Source organism: Saccopteryx bilineata, chromosome 2 (assembly GCF_036850765.1).
Source record: "Saccopteryx bilineata isolate mSacBil1 chromosome 2, mSacBil1_pri_phased_curated, whole genome shotgun sequence".
Taxonomy (NCBI): domain Eukaryota; kingdom Metazoa; phylum Chordata; class Mammalia; order Chiroptera; family Emballonuridae; genus Saccopteryx; species Saccopteryx bilineata.
This window is the reverse complement of record NC_089491.1, coordinates 301001462-301016510: the sequence shown is the minus strand read 5'-3', so window position 1 is coordinate 301016510 and position 15049 is coordinate 301001462. Positions and strand designations below refer to the sequence as shown.

At 38.4% G+C, this 15049-nt stretch overlaps 1 protein-coding gene across 1 annotated transcript in view; it reads left to right on the top strand.

Annotated features, from left to right (window-relative positions):
- Positions 1 to 15049, top strand: part of LOC136326085 (uncharacterized) — a 1428423-nt gene that overhangs the window by 1348270 nt on the left and 65104 nt on the right. Inside the window, exon 9 of the mRNA XM_066261474.1 lies at positions 12811 to 12858. Within this exon, the coding sequence (XP_066117571.1) occupies positions 12811 to 12858 (48 nt within the window). The remainder of the gene's footprint in view (positions 1 to 12810; positions 12859 to 15049) is intronic.

Sequence of the window (15049 nt, the reverse complement as noted above, 5' to 3'; positions counted from 1 at the left end):
CCCTGACCCGGATTGCTATGTTCCCAAGAAAATGAGGGCTCCAAATCCACAGTTTGATTGGTCGAAAACACACTGTCTTGATTAGTCAGAATTTAGCCACTCCTGATTGATCAGGAAATGCAAATGAGGATAAACCTGCACAGATCCAATTAGTCTGGGAAAGTCTCAGTTCTACTGAACCTCTCTTATGAGGGTCAAGATGGCAGGATCACTGTGCGGGAGGCTTGGCAGCCCAGTCTCTGGGTTTTTCCTGTAATGCCGAGGGCATGAGGGGCCTCTGTAAACATAGGCTACTAGGCTGTGGTTATGAATCTGGCTCATTTTTAATGTTCTAGAATTGAGATTGCTTCACCACAAAAGTCTCCCTCCTATTAATTCTTCCTTCTCATCCAACCAATCATGGCATTAATTACATCCACTAATTTGACACTTAAACACACTTGGGCCCTGGCAGGGTACAGTTGATCAGTTGATTCCCAGTCAGGGCACATACAAGAATCAACCAATGATGGCATTAATAAGTGGAACAATAAAGCCATTGTTTCTCTCTTTTTCCTTCTCTCTCTCCCCCTTCCTCTCTCTCTAAAAATCAATAAAACAAAGTGTTTTAATTTAAAACATGTTTGTACTTATCTTTTTCAAGCATATGTATTTTGTCTTCAATAAAACATTTAGTTCCGAAATGGCAAGGGCTGCATAGATTGAGGCCCAGTGTACTTAATGGGATAGTATTTAATAATTCAGCAACACGGGGTCCTCTCAAGGGAACAAGGGGCAGTCATTTACTTTGGGGTAAAGGGTGCAATGGACAAACCATTCTGTGTTTTGAAACCTAGCAGGCCTTGAGAGGGAGAATTCAGAAGCAGACAAGATACCACGGAAATCTCAAGAATTGTCCCTATTTATGTCTGATTAATGCCAAATTACAGCAGGGGCCCTGGCACTATTGACAGTCTGAAGACCCAGAGGCAGGTTAAACGGTGTGCACACTGGACGTGCGCCCTGGGCCCCGACTTCTGAAAGGCCTGGCAAAATCCCAACATTCCACTTCTTTCTAATATAAGGGACCCGATATTTTCTTCTGCCCCTGGGACCTCAAACGACCTTAATCTGCCTCTGTGGAGACCCCAGGACAAAAGTGGAATCCTAGGGTCTTGACCCCTATATGACTCACTGTCTAGAGTTTAGGTTTCTATTTTTAGGACCATGCGCTTTATTTTGCCATCCAGGTTCCGCAACGATGACTTGGCCAGCTCTTGTTTCCCTTCCACCGTTCCTGAGTGGGGAGGTAACTGCCCGTTTAGGTAACCACCGTTCCCGGTTGCGGGAGGTCACAAATTCCCCCAAACCGCGGCAGTGCTTCAGGGTAGCTGTGAAGGATCAGCCCAGCAAGTGCGGGCGGAGCCTGAGCTCTCAGAGGGTGGGGGTGCTGACCACGGCCAGGCCACGCCCCGCTCCCACAGGGCAAACGCCCCGCCCATTCTGAGGCTCCTCAAGGAAGCCTGCCATTGGTCCGCCCGTCCCTTCCATCACGGCCCGCATCGCACCCACCAGCGGTACCTCACTTGACACATTGTGAGACTGGGGATTGTTGCATCTCCCACCCGCCACAATCAAAAAGGTAAATGCTCGCTCACTGTCCCTCCGGTTTCCCGCTGATGTCGGGAAAAATGACGGTGTCTCCCAAGCCGCGCAGGGCACCTTCCTACCACCTCGAGAGTCTCTTTTCTTCTTGGCGCTTCGTTGGGATCCATTTGGTGACCCTAGTGCTCCTGCTACCCTCAGGCTCCGGTAGGGGACCGGAAAGGTTGTGAGCTCTGGAGACGAACTGGAGCGGGTTGGGAGCTGGCCTTTCTGAGCCCAGGGCGGAGGGAACTTTGCCTGGTGGGTGGGGTCGTAGGCACGGGGCTTGGTCGACCCGGGTGGTGCAGAGTTGGGGTGGAAGGCTCAGCCACAGATCCTCAGGGTTGTGCTGTGGCGGATCCGGGACGTGGGGACCCGGTAGTGCCCGCGGTGAGGGCTAGTTGGTGATAGTCAATGAGCCTCGCAGGGTGCAAGACACACCCATTTTTGCCTGGGACCAAGCTGTGTCCCTAGCACAAGCTTGCAGGTGTTTGGGGACTGAGTCAATGGGGATGGGAAGCCCTCACCTGTGCTTAAAGTGAGGGCTTGCTCTGGAGTGCCCCGGTGCTGTTCGGGTGGGGCGTTTTGCGATGTGTTTCCTGGGCGGGATAATACCTGGGCGAGTGGAGTGTTTGTGCCCCACTGGGTTAGGCTGGAGGATCCGAGGCCAGGTATTATTATTGGGTGTCTGCTTATTGAAGTGTCCAGGCCAGCGGTGTGGAGTGTGGGGTAAGGAAGATCACTACTTGCCTTGTATGGGTGTTGGGAAGCAGTTCTGCAAGGAGCTCTTAAGTGAGAGCTGGCTCTGGGTCTTGGGTTTTAGAGAGATTAAGAAGGGAGCGCTCAGTGATTGTTGTCCAAAAGGTAACAGGCTGCTTGTTGCCCCACAAATTGTATTGGTAATTGGTTTGCAGGCATTTTGCTTTTCTTTCTTTTTCTTTTTAACCATGGAGTCACATTCATATTCACATCCAATATAGATAATATCCTATTCTGTCCCCAAATGACTTTTGGACAATATTTTTTCTCTTTTTTATCAGGTTTGGTCCCATTTGAGGGAAATTCGAAGAAATCTAAAAAAATACTGGCAGCCAAATCTAGTTAGAAACAAAAGTCCTAAGAAATGAATGATAAATAATATCAATAGGGTTTTACCCAAAGTTTATAAACTGAAGCTGAAGGCCACCCACTAACTTGGATTCATGTTTTGTATATTCGTGTACACACACACACACACATGCTTATTGTATAAAAAGTACAAAATCTGAAAACATACCCTAATTATTTTTAGGACCCTATTACATATACAGTTTGTAGGCTGCATTCTGTCCTTAGCAGAATTCACTCAATAAATATGTATTTGCCTTGTATGTGCCTGATCCATTCTGGTTTTGGCAATACCCTGGTGAGTAGTAACAAACCATTCCTATTTTGAGATCCTTATTTCACTCTTTGTCTGCTTGTACCCACTCACACATGAACATAGACAGTGACTGTGTTTTGCTCACTCTTAGATCCCCAGTGCCAGCACACAGTAAGTAATCAATAAGTATTTGCTGATATCTATTGGAACTAGAGACAGTAATCAAACCATAGTACTAATATGTTATAGGCTAAGACAGGTGCCTGGGGAGGAGAAGAAGCATGATTCTCTGACAGTATTTCACAAATGACTGGTATAAAGGAATAATTTTGTGCTCATCAAATAGGTTAAACGGCAACTTTGGGACTTCTGTACTTGCTGTCGCTCAGTCTGGGTACATTCTTCTCCTGCATCTTGTATAATTGGGGCCTTTCTTCCAAACTGAGTTATGATGTTACCCCCTTCAGGACTGTTTCTAAGCAAACTATTTCAGGAAGACCTACACAATCCAGCTCATACTCCCCGTAACTTGTAGGCACTCTTCCAAAACTATCACTTCTATTTTATCTCTATTAGAATGAAGATATTTTCTCTGTCTTCTCACATTTCTCTTTGCAAATGAACAATTTCCTACCTTGGTGTCAGCACTCATTTAAAACTATTAAGTGCCTTCCCCCCAAAAATAATAATAAATATAGTAGTCAGTAAAAATTCTAATCAAACAAAAAACTAAAGCTACCCTGAGAAAAATGAAAAGAAAAACAAACTTTACAAAATTTATGGGAGATAGCAAAAGGAGTTATAATAAGAGAAAAGTTTATAGGTATACAGGCCTTTATTAATAGGCAGAAATAATACCATATAAACAATATAATTTACATCCAAAGGAACTAGAAAAATGAGGAACAAACAAAACCCAAATTAAGTAGAAGAAAGGAAATAAGAAATAGAAAATTTTTTTTTTTTAAAAAAAGGAAAGATCAGTGAAGCTACGAGGTGGTTCTTTGAAAGGATAAATAACATTGACAGACTTTGATCACGAAACATAAAGTAAAAAGAGAGAAGACACAAATGAAAAAAATCATAAATGAAAAAAAAGATATTGCTACCGACAACACATAAATATAAAGGATCATTAAATAATATATGAACAGGCCCTGGCCAGTTGGCTCAGCTGTAGAGCATTAGTCCAGCATGTACAAGTCTGGGTTTGATTCCTGGTCAAGACACACAGGAGAAGCAACCATCTGCTTCTCCATGCCTCCCCATTCTTGCTCATGCTCTCTCTCTCTCGTTCTCTCTCTCTTTCTCTCTCTCTCTTTTCTTCCTGCAACTATAGCTCAAATAAACCAGTTGGCCCCCAGGGCTGAGGATGGCTCCTTGGCCTCACCTTAGCTACTAGAATAGCTGGGTGGGTAGCAATGAAGTAGGGTTCCAGGTGGGCAGAACATCATCCCAGAATAGGTTGCTGGGTAGATACCAGTTGGGGTGCATGTGGGAGTCTTTCTCTCCACCTCCCTGCCTCTCACTTGTTAAGAAAAATAAAGAAAGAAAGAGAGAAAGAAAAAGAAAGAGAGAAAGATAAAGAAAGAAAGAACAAAAAAACAAAAGAACAAAAAAAGAAAGAAAGGTGAGAGAATGAAAGAGAAAGAAAGAAAGAGAGGAAGGAAGGAAGGAAGGAAGGAAGGAAGGAAGGAAGGAAGGAAGGAAGGAAGGAAGGAAGGAAGGAAGGAAGGAAGGAAGGAGACTACAGGAACAACGATATGTCAACAAACTGGATAATCTACAAAAATGGATAAATTTCTAGAAGCATACAAGCTTCCAAGTCTAAACCAGGAAAAAACAGAATCTGAACATACCAGTAACTGGCAACTAAACGCAAGCAATTTTTATTTTTAATTAATAACAAAATGAAACCCAGGGCCTATAGCCTCACAGGTGAATTCTACCAAATATTTAAAGAATTAGTACCTACGTTTTTGAAACTATTTCTGAACATTAAAGAGGAAGGAATATTCCCAAACTTATTTTATGAGGCTAGCATTAGTCCAATACCAAAACAAAACAAAGACACTACCATAAAAAGAATTACAAGCCCTGGCAGGTTGGCTCAGCAGTAGAGCACCGGCCTGGTGTGCAGGGGACCCGGGTTCGATTCCTGGCCAGGGCACATAGGAGAAGCTCCCATTTGCTTCTCCACCACCCCCCTTCCTCTCTGTCTCTCTCTTCCCCTCCTGCAGCAAAGGCTCCATTGGAGCAAAGATGGCCTGGGCGCTAGGGATGGCTCTTTGGCCTCTGCCCCAGGCACTAGAGTGGCTCTGTTCGCGGCAGAGCGAGGCCTCAGAGGGGCAGAGCATTGCCCCCTGGTGGGCAGAGCATCGCCCCTAGTGGGCGTGCCTGGTGGATCCCGGTCGGGCGCATGCGGGAGTCTGTCTGACTGTCTCTCCCCGTTTCCAGCTTCAGAAAAATACAAATAAATAAATTAATTAATAAATAAATAAGAATTACAGAACAATATCCCTGATGAAAATAGATATTATAATTCTCCACAAAATTCAACAAACCAAATTCAACATCTGTTAAAGGGATTACAGGGTGGGACAAAAGTAGCTCACAGTTGTTCATATGGAAAATAAAATAATACAATAAAAATTAATAATACAAGAATAAACTCTAGTTTTGTGTACTTATAACTATGTACTTATTTGCCCCACCCTATATATATCATGATAAAATGGGATTTATACCAGGGATGCAGAAATGGTTCAACATCCACAACAATCAATGTGATTCATTACATCATTAAAACCAATGATAAAAATCATAATTATCTCAATAGATGCAGAAAAAGCAGTTGACAGAATTTAACATTTATTTATGACAAAAACACTCAACGAAGTCGTGTAGAAGGAACTTACCTTAACTTTTTCAAGCCATATGTAACAAGCACACAACTAATATGTTCAAAAGTTTTCAGGAATAAGAAAATGATGCCTACTCTCACCACTTTTCTTCAAAATAGTATTAAAATTCTGAGCTACAGCAATCTAAAAAGAAAAAGAAATAAAAAGCATCCCAATTGTAAAGAAAGAAGTAAAACTGTAGGCATTTTGTAATGACATGATACTATACCTAGAAAATCCTAAAGAATCCACCAAAAAATTCATGGAATTAATAAAGGAATTCAGTAAAGTAGCAGGATACAAAATTAATGTACTAAAGGTACTGAAGTTGGTCAAGTTCCTAAACATGAATAAGAAAAAATAAGGAGGAGAAATAAATAAAACAATCTCATTTACAATTGCAAGGAAAAAATTTAAAAAAACAATAAATTTTATCAAAGGGAATAAAGACGTGTACTTAAAAACTATAGATATTGAATAAGACACACATAAATGGAAGGATATACTATGCTCATGTATTGGAAAGATTAATATTATAAAAATAACCATGGTACACAAAGCAATCTATACCCCAATACAATCCTTTTTAAAATATCAATGGCCTTTCTCTTTTCTAGATCTATATCCATTTTAGGATTACTACTTGTTATAGAACAAAATAATAATCCTAAAATTGATATAGAACCACAAAAGACTCCAAATAGCCAAAGCAACCTTGAGAAAGAATAATAAAGATGGAGGTATCACTCTCCCTGGTTTAAAAATGTACTACAAAGTAGTAATGATCATAAGAGTATGGTACAGGTACAAAAACAGACTCAGAAATCAATGGAACAGAATAGAAAGCCCAGAATAAACCCTTGCTTATATTGTCAACTAAGCTACAAAAAAGAGGAAGGATATACAATGGAGAAATTAAAATCTCTTCAATAGTGTTGGGGAAAATGGACCACTCTCTTACACCACATACAAAAATAAACTTAAAATGGATTAAAGACATAAATATAAGCCTGAAACCATAGATATCCTAGAAAAAACGTAAGTAGTAAACTGTTTGACATATCTCTTAGCAATGATGTTTTGGATATGTCTCTTCAGACAAGAAGAACAAAAGCAAAAATAAGCAAATGGGACTTTATCAGTCAAAAATGTACTACATGGCAAAGGACATCATCAAAAAATGAAAAGACAACCTACAGTATAGAAGAATACACTTCCATGTATATATATCAGATAAGTGATTGATAACCAAAAATATATGAGGAACTCATACAAATCAATAACAAAATTAATAGACAACTAATCAGAAAACAGGCAAAAGATATGAAAGGCATTTCTCCAAGAAGGCACACTTATGGCCAACAGACATAGGAAAAGATGCTCAGCATCACTAAACATCAGGAAAATGCAAATCAAAACAGCAGTGAGATACCACATCACACCAGTCAGGATGACTATATTTAAAAAGTCGGAAAAATGCCTGACCAGGCGGTGGCGCAGTGGATAGAGTGTCCGACTGGGATGCAGAAGGACCCAGGTTCAAGACCCCAAGATCACCAGCTTGAGGGCGGGTTCACCTGGCGCAAACAAGGGGTTACTCAGTCTGCTGAAGGTCCATGGTCAAGGCACATATTAGAAAGCAATCAATGAACAGCTAAGGTGTCACATTGAAAAACTGATGACTGATGCTTCTCATCTCTCTTCGTTCCTGTCTGTCTGTCCCTATCTATCCCTCTCTCTGACTCTCTCTCTGTCTCTGTTTAAAAAAAAAAAAGTCGGAAAATGATATACGGAGAAAATGGAGCCCTTGTGCACTGTTGGTGGCACTGCAGATTGGTGCAGTCACTATGGAGAGCTGTATGGATATTCCTTAATAAAATAAAAACAGATCTACAGTACAACCCAGCAACTCCAATTCTGGGTAATCTAAAAGGTGTATGCACATATTTGTTCCTTGCAGCATTACTTACAATAAGATATGAAAACAAAGTAGGTGTTCATCAGTAGAAAAATAAATAAAAAATTGTGATATATATACAGAAAGTGGAATATTGTACTGTAATAAGAAAGACAATAAATCTTGTCATTTGCAGCAACATGGATGGACTTAGAGGGTGTTCTGCTAAATTAAGAAAGATAGAGAAAGACAAATATGATATGATTTCACTTATTGTAGAATCGGAAAAAGGAAAACAATCTGACCTGTGGTGGCACAGTGGGTAAGCATCCACTGCAATGCTGAGGTCACCAACTTGCCTGGTCCTGGGATATATGAGAAGCAACTACAGGTTGATGCTTGCCCTTCTTTCCCATCCCTTTTTCTCTGTCTCTCTCTCCTCTACCCAACTCAATCAATAAAAAAAACTAAAAATAAATAAAAAATACCTAATAGAAACAGTGAATAAAGAAGTGGTTGCCAGAAAGAGGCAGATGAAAAAGTGTAGAGAAATGTAGTCAATAATATTGTGATAAGTTTTTACAGTGACAGATGATTCCTGGAATTAGTGGGATGATCTCATTATAAGGAATAAAATTGTCTAATTACTATATTGTATACCTGAAAATAATATAATCAATGGAATATTATGATATATACTATTATACTTAAATTGAAAAACATAAATTTGGAAAACCAAAGTGGACTAATCACTAGAAAAGAAATTGAAGCAGTAATTAAAATCTGCGCCTTAAACAAAAGTACAGGCCCAAGTGGCTTTACTGGTCAATTCTGCCAAGCACACAAAGGAATATAATACCAATTCATGTCAAGCTCTTTCAAAAAATAGAAGAGGAGGCAATACTTACAAACTCATTTTATGAGGCCAACTTTATCCTAATAACAAAACCAGGCAAGGACAACACACAAAAAAATTTACAGGCCAGAATCTCTGATGAACATCAATGGAAAAATCCTAAACAAAATACTAGCAAATCTAATACAGCTATTCATGAAAAGGATCATATATAATATGATCAAGTGGGATTCATTCCAGGATGGACAGATGATTCTACATTCATAAATTAATCAATGTGATGTACCACATTAACAAAATAAAAGATAAAAACCATATGATCATTACCAGATGAAGAAAACGTATTTGACAAGATAAAACATCTATTTATAACGAATACACAACAGAGAAGCAAAGTACCTGAACATGATAAAAAAAATTATATGACAACTGTTCAGCTAATGTTACACTCACTGGTGAAAAACTGAAAGCTTTCACTCTCAGATCAAGACAAGACAAGGAAACTCACTCTCACCACTGTTATTCAACATAGTACTGAAGTCCTCACCAGAAAAATTAGACAAGCAACTGAACTAAATGGCGTCTAAATTGGGTTTGAAGGAGTTAAGCTGTCATTATTTCCATATATCAAAATTCTGTATATAGAAAACCTTAAAGACTCCATCAAAAGACTATTAGGAGCCTGTCCAGGCAGTGGTGCAGTGGATAGAACATCATCAGCCTAGGACACAGAGGACCCAGGTTAGAAACCCTGAGGTCACTGGCTTGAGTGTGGGCTCCCCAGCTTGAGCACAGGGTCGCTGGCTGGATCATGGAATCACAGATATGAACCCATGGTCACTGGCTTGAGCCCAAAGGTTTCTGTCTTGAAGCCCAAGGTCACTTGGCTTGAGCCCAAGGTGGCTGGTTTGAGCAAGGGTTTGCAGGTTCAGCTGGAGCCCCCCACTAGAGGCACATATGAGAAAGCAATCAATGAACAACTAAGGTCCTGCAACAAAAAAGGATGTTTCTCATCTCTCCCCTTCCTGTCTGTCTGACCCTATTCATCCCTCTGTCTCTGTCTCTATCGCTAAGAAAAAAAAATAGATGATTAGATCAAGAAAGGTGGTGCATGTATGCTATGGAATTATAGGCGGTCATAAAAAGATTAAATATTACTATGTTCAAAGAAGTGAATAGACATTGAGAGGATTGTTTTAAGGAAGTCAGCTCAAAAAGGACAAAAACTGTATGATTTCATTCATATATTGGATATTAAAAAAAAGCTACAAATGAACAAACAAAACAAATAAATAAAAACATCACAGTTACAGACAACAGAATGGTGGTTACCATAATGGAAGTATTGTGGGGGAAAGATGACGAGGTTTAAGGGAGGTGGGGGAAGGACACTAAATTTTACCATAGAGTGCACAGATGTCCTATTACAATGGTGTACACCTGAAATTTATATAATGTTATTAACAAATGTTATTCCAATAAATTTAATTTTAAGAGTCACATGATTTTTGCTACTTCATAGAAGTGTATATATTAATATATATGCTACCATATATATACTTACATATATATAAATATATATAAAAGCTTAACATCAATCTGATATAAAAGCAATCTGGAGAGTAAGAAAAGAGTTTCTCAGGGGTCAAAATAGATCCATCTCCTTTCTCCTTAGGACCTTACCCTTCTAGGTGAAGCTTCTGCATTCTTCTAGCCCTTTAGGACTTCACTTTATGTGTATGCACCACATTATTTTATCGAATTAGTTAGATTTTCAAGCCCACAGATAATTTAAAGAAAGAGAATTGCTGAAGTAGATGCCCTGGACCCGCACAGCTCCAAATAACAGTGCGGAATTAAGGAAACACACTTGTCAAAACAAAAAAGATGGGACCTGGAGGACTCTTCAAACTGCCTGGCAGTATCTGAGTGCCTCATAGCCCCAGTTCACTTTGCCGTGGTCTGCAGACATTAGAACAAACTTGGAAAAGTAATATAAATCTGTAAGGTGTTTACTTACTTATAAAATGATGTAATTCCTTCATCATTGCTTAATAGTAAAGTTAAAATGGGGTGTATTTCGAGCACTTAGCACAACACCTGACCTATAGGAAGCTAGGAAGCTCATATCTAATTTACAGCATCACTGCAGTTAATATTAGTGAAGAGGACTGGCCATGGCTAATGATTTTTAACACATATGTTTTCTATGTCACCAACATTGCTATTTTATTATTTTTAAAAAGATCTGTTGACACCTTTACCGGTTATCTTTGTGATCCAGGATGATGTTTTATTTCCTGGACTGCAATCAGTTTTATTCTTTCTATGTAGTACCTTTTAAACTGGGAAATCTCTGCTGTCCTAGAACAAGACCCCACTTCTCCCTGCCTCAAGTAATTTGCCTTTTTCTCCTTACTGAACTTTCTTTTTGGCAATAGAAAGTAAATTTCACATCAACAGAAAGACAGGAAAAGTCCTTATTTATTGAAATGAAATGGAGGACTTCATGGATGGACTACTCATCAGCTGCCCTGCTTTGGAGGTGATTTTGATATGGTGGATGGAATTACTTTTCTGTATTCCAATCTCTGGCTTCTCTTTGATTTCAGCAGGAACAAGGGGCAAGAGCTATACAGCAGTCACCACTTGTCCGTGGTTTCACTTTCTGTAGTTTCAATTGCCTGCAAATCTGGTGTGAAAATATTTAATGCAAATAACAGGAAAGAGTAATTCATAAGTATAAGTTACTTGCCATTCTGAGTGGCATGATGACTTCTCACACTGTCCCACTATTTCTCACCTAAGACGAGAATCATCCCTTGGCTCAGTGTATTCACCTCACTTCGCATCATGTGGGCACCGTATCATCTCACATCATCACTAGGAGGAGGGAGCGTGCAATGCAATATGATATTCTGAGAAGAATATCACATATTTTTATTATAGGATATTATTACAATTATTCCATTTTATTAGTAGTTGTTTATCGCTTATCTTCCCAAATTTATGAATTAAACTTTATTATAAATGTGTATATACAATAAAAACATCATATATAATATGATTCAGTATTATCCAGTTTCCCGGGCAGGGATGAGTATCTTGTTCCATGTGGACAAGAAGGAACTGTATTGGGAAGAGCTTAGCCTGAGCAGACCTCACACAAGGTCTTAGTTTGGCTCTCCTTATTATAGTAACATCATTTCTTTGGACTTAGTTTCCTGTTAAACATAAGGGTATTGATCTCAAATTTAATGACTAGCTCTTGTTTGTTTGTATATTTTCTGTTGTCCTAATATTTTAAAGGAATAAGGGGAGTTACCATCTAATTAACATGGTAATTACAACACCTTTATATAATTCCTCTATACCTGGAAACCGGTAGCTTCCTTGAGTACTTTAGTTGCGTGTTATAAGGTTTTGGAGGGAAACTAATGCTTTTTTGGTGGACTGATACATTAAGACTCTTGTGACATTTAAATTCATTGACTCACCCATGTTTACTCACATGGTCCTAGTGAGCACATGCACTGTGGGATACTGGGTTTGTTAATATGCTCTTTCAAAAGAGGTAACAGTAAGTATTTCATAAAGGATTTATAAAAGAACAGATATTTCTAGTGTTTCAAAGAAGAGAGGATTGTGAGGAAATGTATATAAGGAGGATAAACTGCAGAGTTCTTTTCTTAAAATCAAAAATCAAAACTCCTCATTAGACTGTCAATCATATTTTATCATCATTTAGGAAAGACTATGAAAAAAGGATCCATAGTAACATAGAATGATGACAAGATAGATATCATTGTTTTAATATGAAAAACTGTGAAGTATTAAACAGAAAATAAAATAATAAAAAGTATGTAGTGTGATACAAATTGGACAGTTAATTTCTTAGAGATACATATGTTTATTTTGAATACATTATTTTAATGATTTTTATTACTTAATTTCTGGATTTCCATTCTAGAATCCAAAACATTCTTATGTAAAATTCATATGTACTTGTATAGATATATATTTAGCTAACTTCCCAGAAGAGAAATTGTAAAGATAAGAAAATAAATGTGTTTTCCATTTAGAAAAATAATCTTTTTTTAAAAAGATAAATCAAATTAAATCTCTAATTTTGTATTGTTATTATATGTAATCAATTCCATGTTTCCAGGTGTTAAGCCTACTGTTCCAAAAACATCTCCAGTTTCAAGGAAACCAGGTCCAGTAACTCTTTACTCTATTCATATTGTTAATAATGTCATAAGGTGATGGGTAAAAATGAATGTTTTGTGGGGAAACAGATGGCTTTTAGTGGACAGATACATTAAGATTGCATGTGAAGTTTACATTCATCGACCCACCCGTGTTTACTCACATGGTCCTCATGAGCATATGCACTGTGGGATACCGGGTTTGTTTATATGGTCCTTTAAATGAGTTACTTTCATACTCACTTATTGCTATAGTCTGAAACAAACTTGAAATATGTCAGAGGTATGCCTATAGTTAAAAAACAATGTTTAAAGTATTTGAGAATGACCAAAAGCAGGGAGACACTGGAGGTTTCTTGATTCTTGAAAGAAACCACAGTAACATAACAAAATATTTCCTCTACTCAAGTGCATGAAAACAGTAACATTCTGGGTAGTAAAATTTTTAAACTTTTTTTTAATTTCAATAAAATTGAAATTACGTATACTACAGTGTCATTTATTTATTTATTTATTTATTTATTTATATTCAGGGAGAGGAGGAAAGGCAGAGAAATAGACTCCCACATGTACCTTGTCTAAGATCCACCCAGCAACCCCCTAGGGTCCATTTGGGACTTTGCTCTATTGCTCAGAAACTGAGTTCTTCTTAGCTCTTGAGGTGGAGGCCATGGAGCCATAATCAATGCCTGGGGCCACCTCACTCCAATCGAGTCTTGGCTACAGAAGGAAAAGAGAAAAAGAGGGAGAGAAGCAAGAGTGGGAGGGGTGAAGAAGCAGATGGTTACTTCTGTGTGCCCTGACCGGGAATCAAACCCAGGATATCCACATGCCAGGCTCATGCTCTACCACTGAGCCAACCAGCCAGGGCCAGTACCGTATCTTTAAGTTGGAATAAATACAAATTCATTGATCATAAATTGCAAAACTCAATATAATAAAGATGTCAATTCTTTGTAACTGATCTATAAATTGAGTATAATCCCAACTAAAATTCCAGCAGATGTTTTATAAAATTTCAAAAAGTGATTCTAAAATTTATATGAAAAGACAATAGAATTAAAATAGTCTAAATCATTTTGAAAATATAATTAAGGGGCTCATTCTACTGTCAAAACTTATTATCAAACATGCCAAAAATGCATAAAATAAAGACTGTGTGTTATTGGTAAAAGGATTATCATAGAAAACAATGGAACAGAATAAAGAGTCTATAATATACCCTTTCAAATATGTCTATTTAATTTTATTACAGATGTACAAACAGTTTAGTGCAAAAATAGCAAAAGGACAAGCACAACTGAACATACATATACCATAAAAGAGAACCACAAGTATGTTAGCACCATGTGCGAACATTTACTAAAAATAGATCTTAGACTTTCCTAAACACAAAATTATAACAGTTTAACTTGAAAACAGAACATATTTATGACTTGGCATAGATTTCTTAAATTCAAAAGCATGATTTTTATATGCAAAATTAATAAATGTGAAATCTTAAAAACTCAAAGCTTTTGTTTTCAAAAGACTATGTTATAAGAATTTTTTAAATGAACTAAAGACTGGAAGAACATATTTCCAATACACTTATCTGATAATGGACTTTATATAAAGAAATTCTCAAACACAAAAAGAGGCCCTGGCCAGTTGGTTCAGTAGTAGAGCGTCAGCCTGGAGTGCAAGAGGCCCAGTTCTCTTCCTGGCCAGGGCACACAAAGGAAGCGCCCATCTGCTTCTCCACCCTTCCCTCTCGCCTTCCTCTCTGTCTCTCTCTTCCCCTCCCGCAGCCAAAGCTCCACTGGAGCAAGGTGGGCCCTGGTGCTGAGGATGGCTCTGTGGCCTCTGCCTCAGGCGCTAGAATGGCTCTGGGTGCTACAGAGCAACGCACCAGATGGGCAGAGAATCGCCCCCTGGTGGGCATGCCCTATGGATCCTAGTTGGGCACATGCGGGAGTCTGTCCGCCTGCCTCCCCGTTTTCAGCTACAGAAAAATACAAAAAACAAAAAAACAAACACAGAAAAAGATAAAAGGCACAATTTTTAAAATGATCAAAAGTTTTTAATAGGCCGATTACATCAAAGTAGATAAATGGATAGCAAAAAGTACATGAAAAGTTGCTCAATATAATTAATAAATACACAAACATAATTTAAAATTATAATGAGATACTATTGAACAACCAATAGAATGGCTGG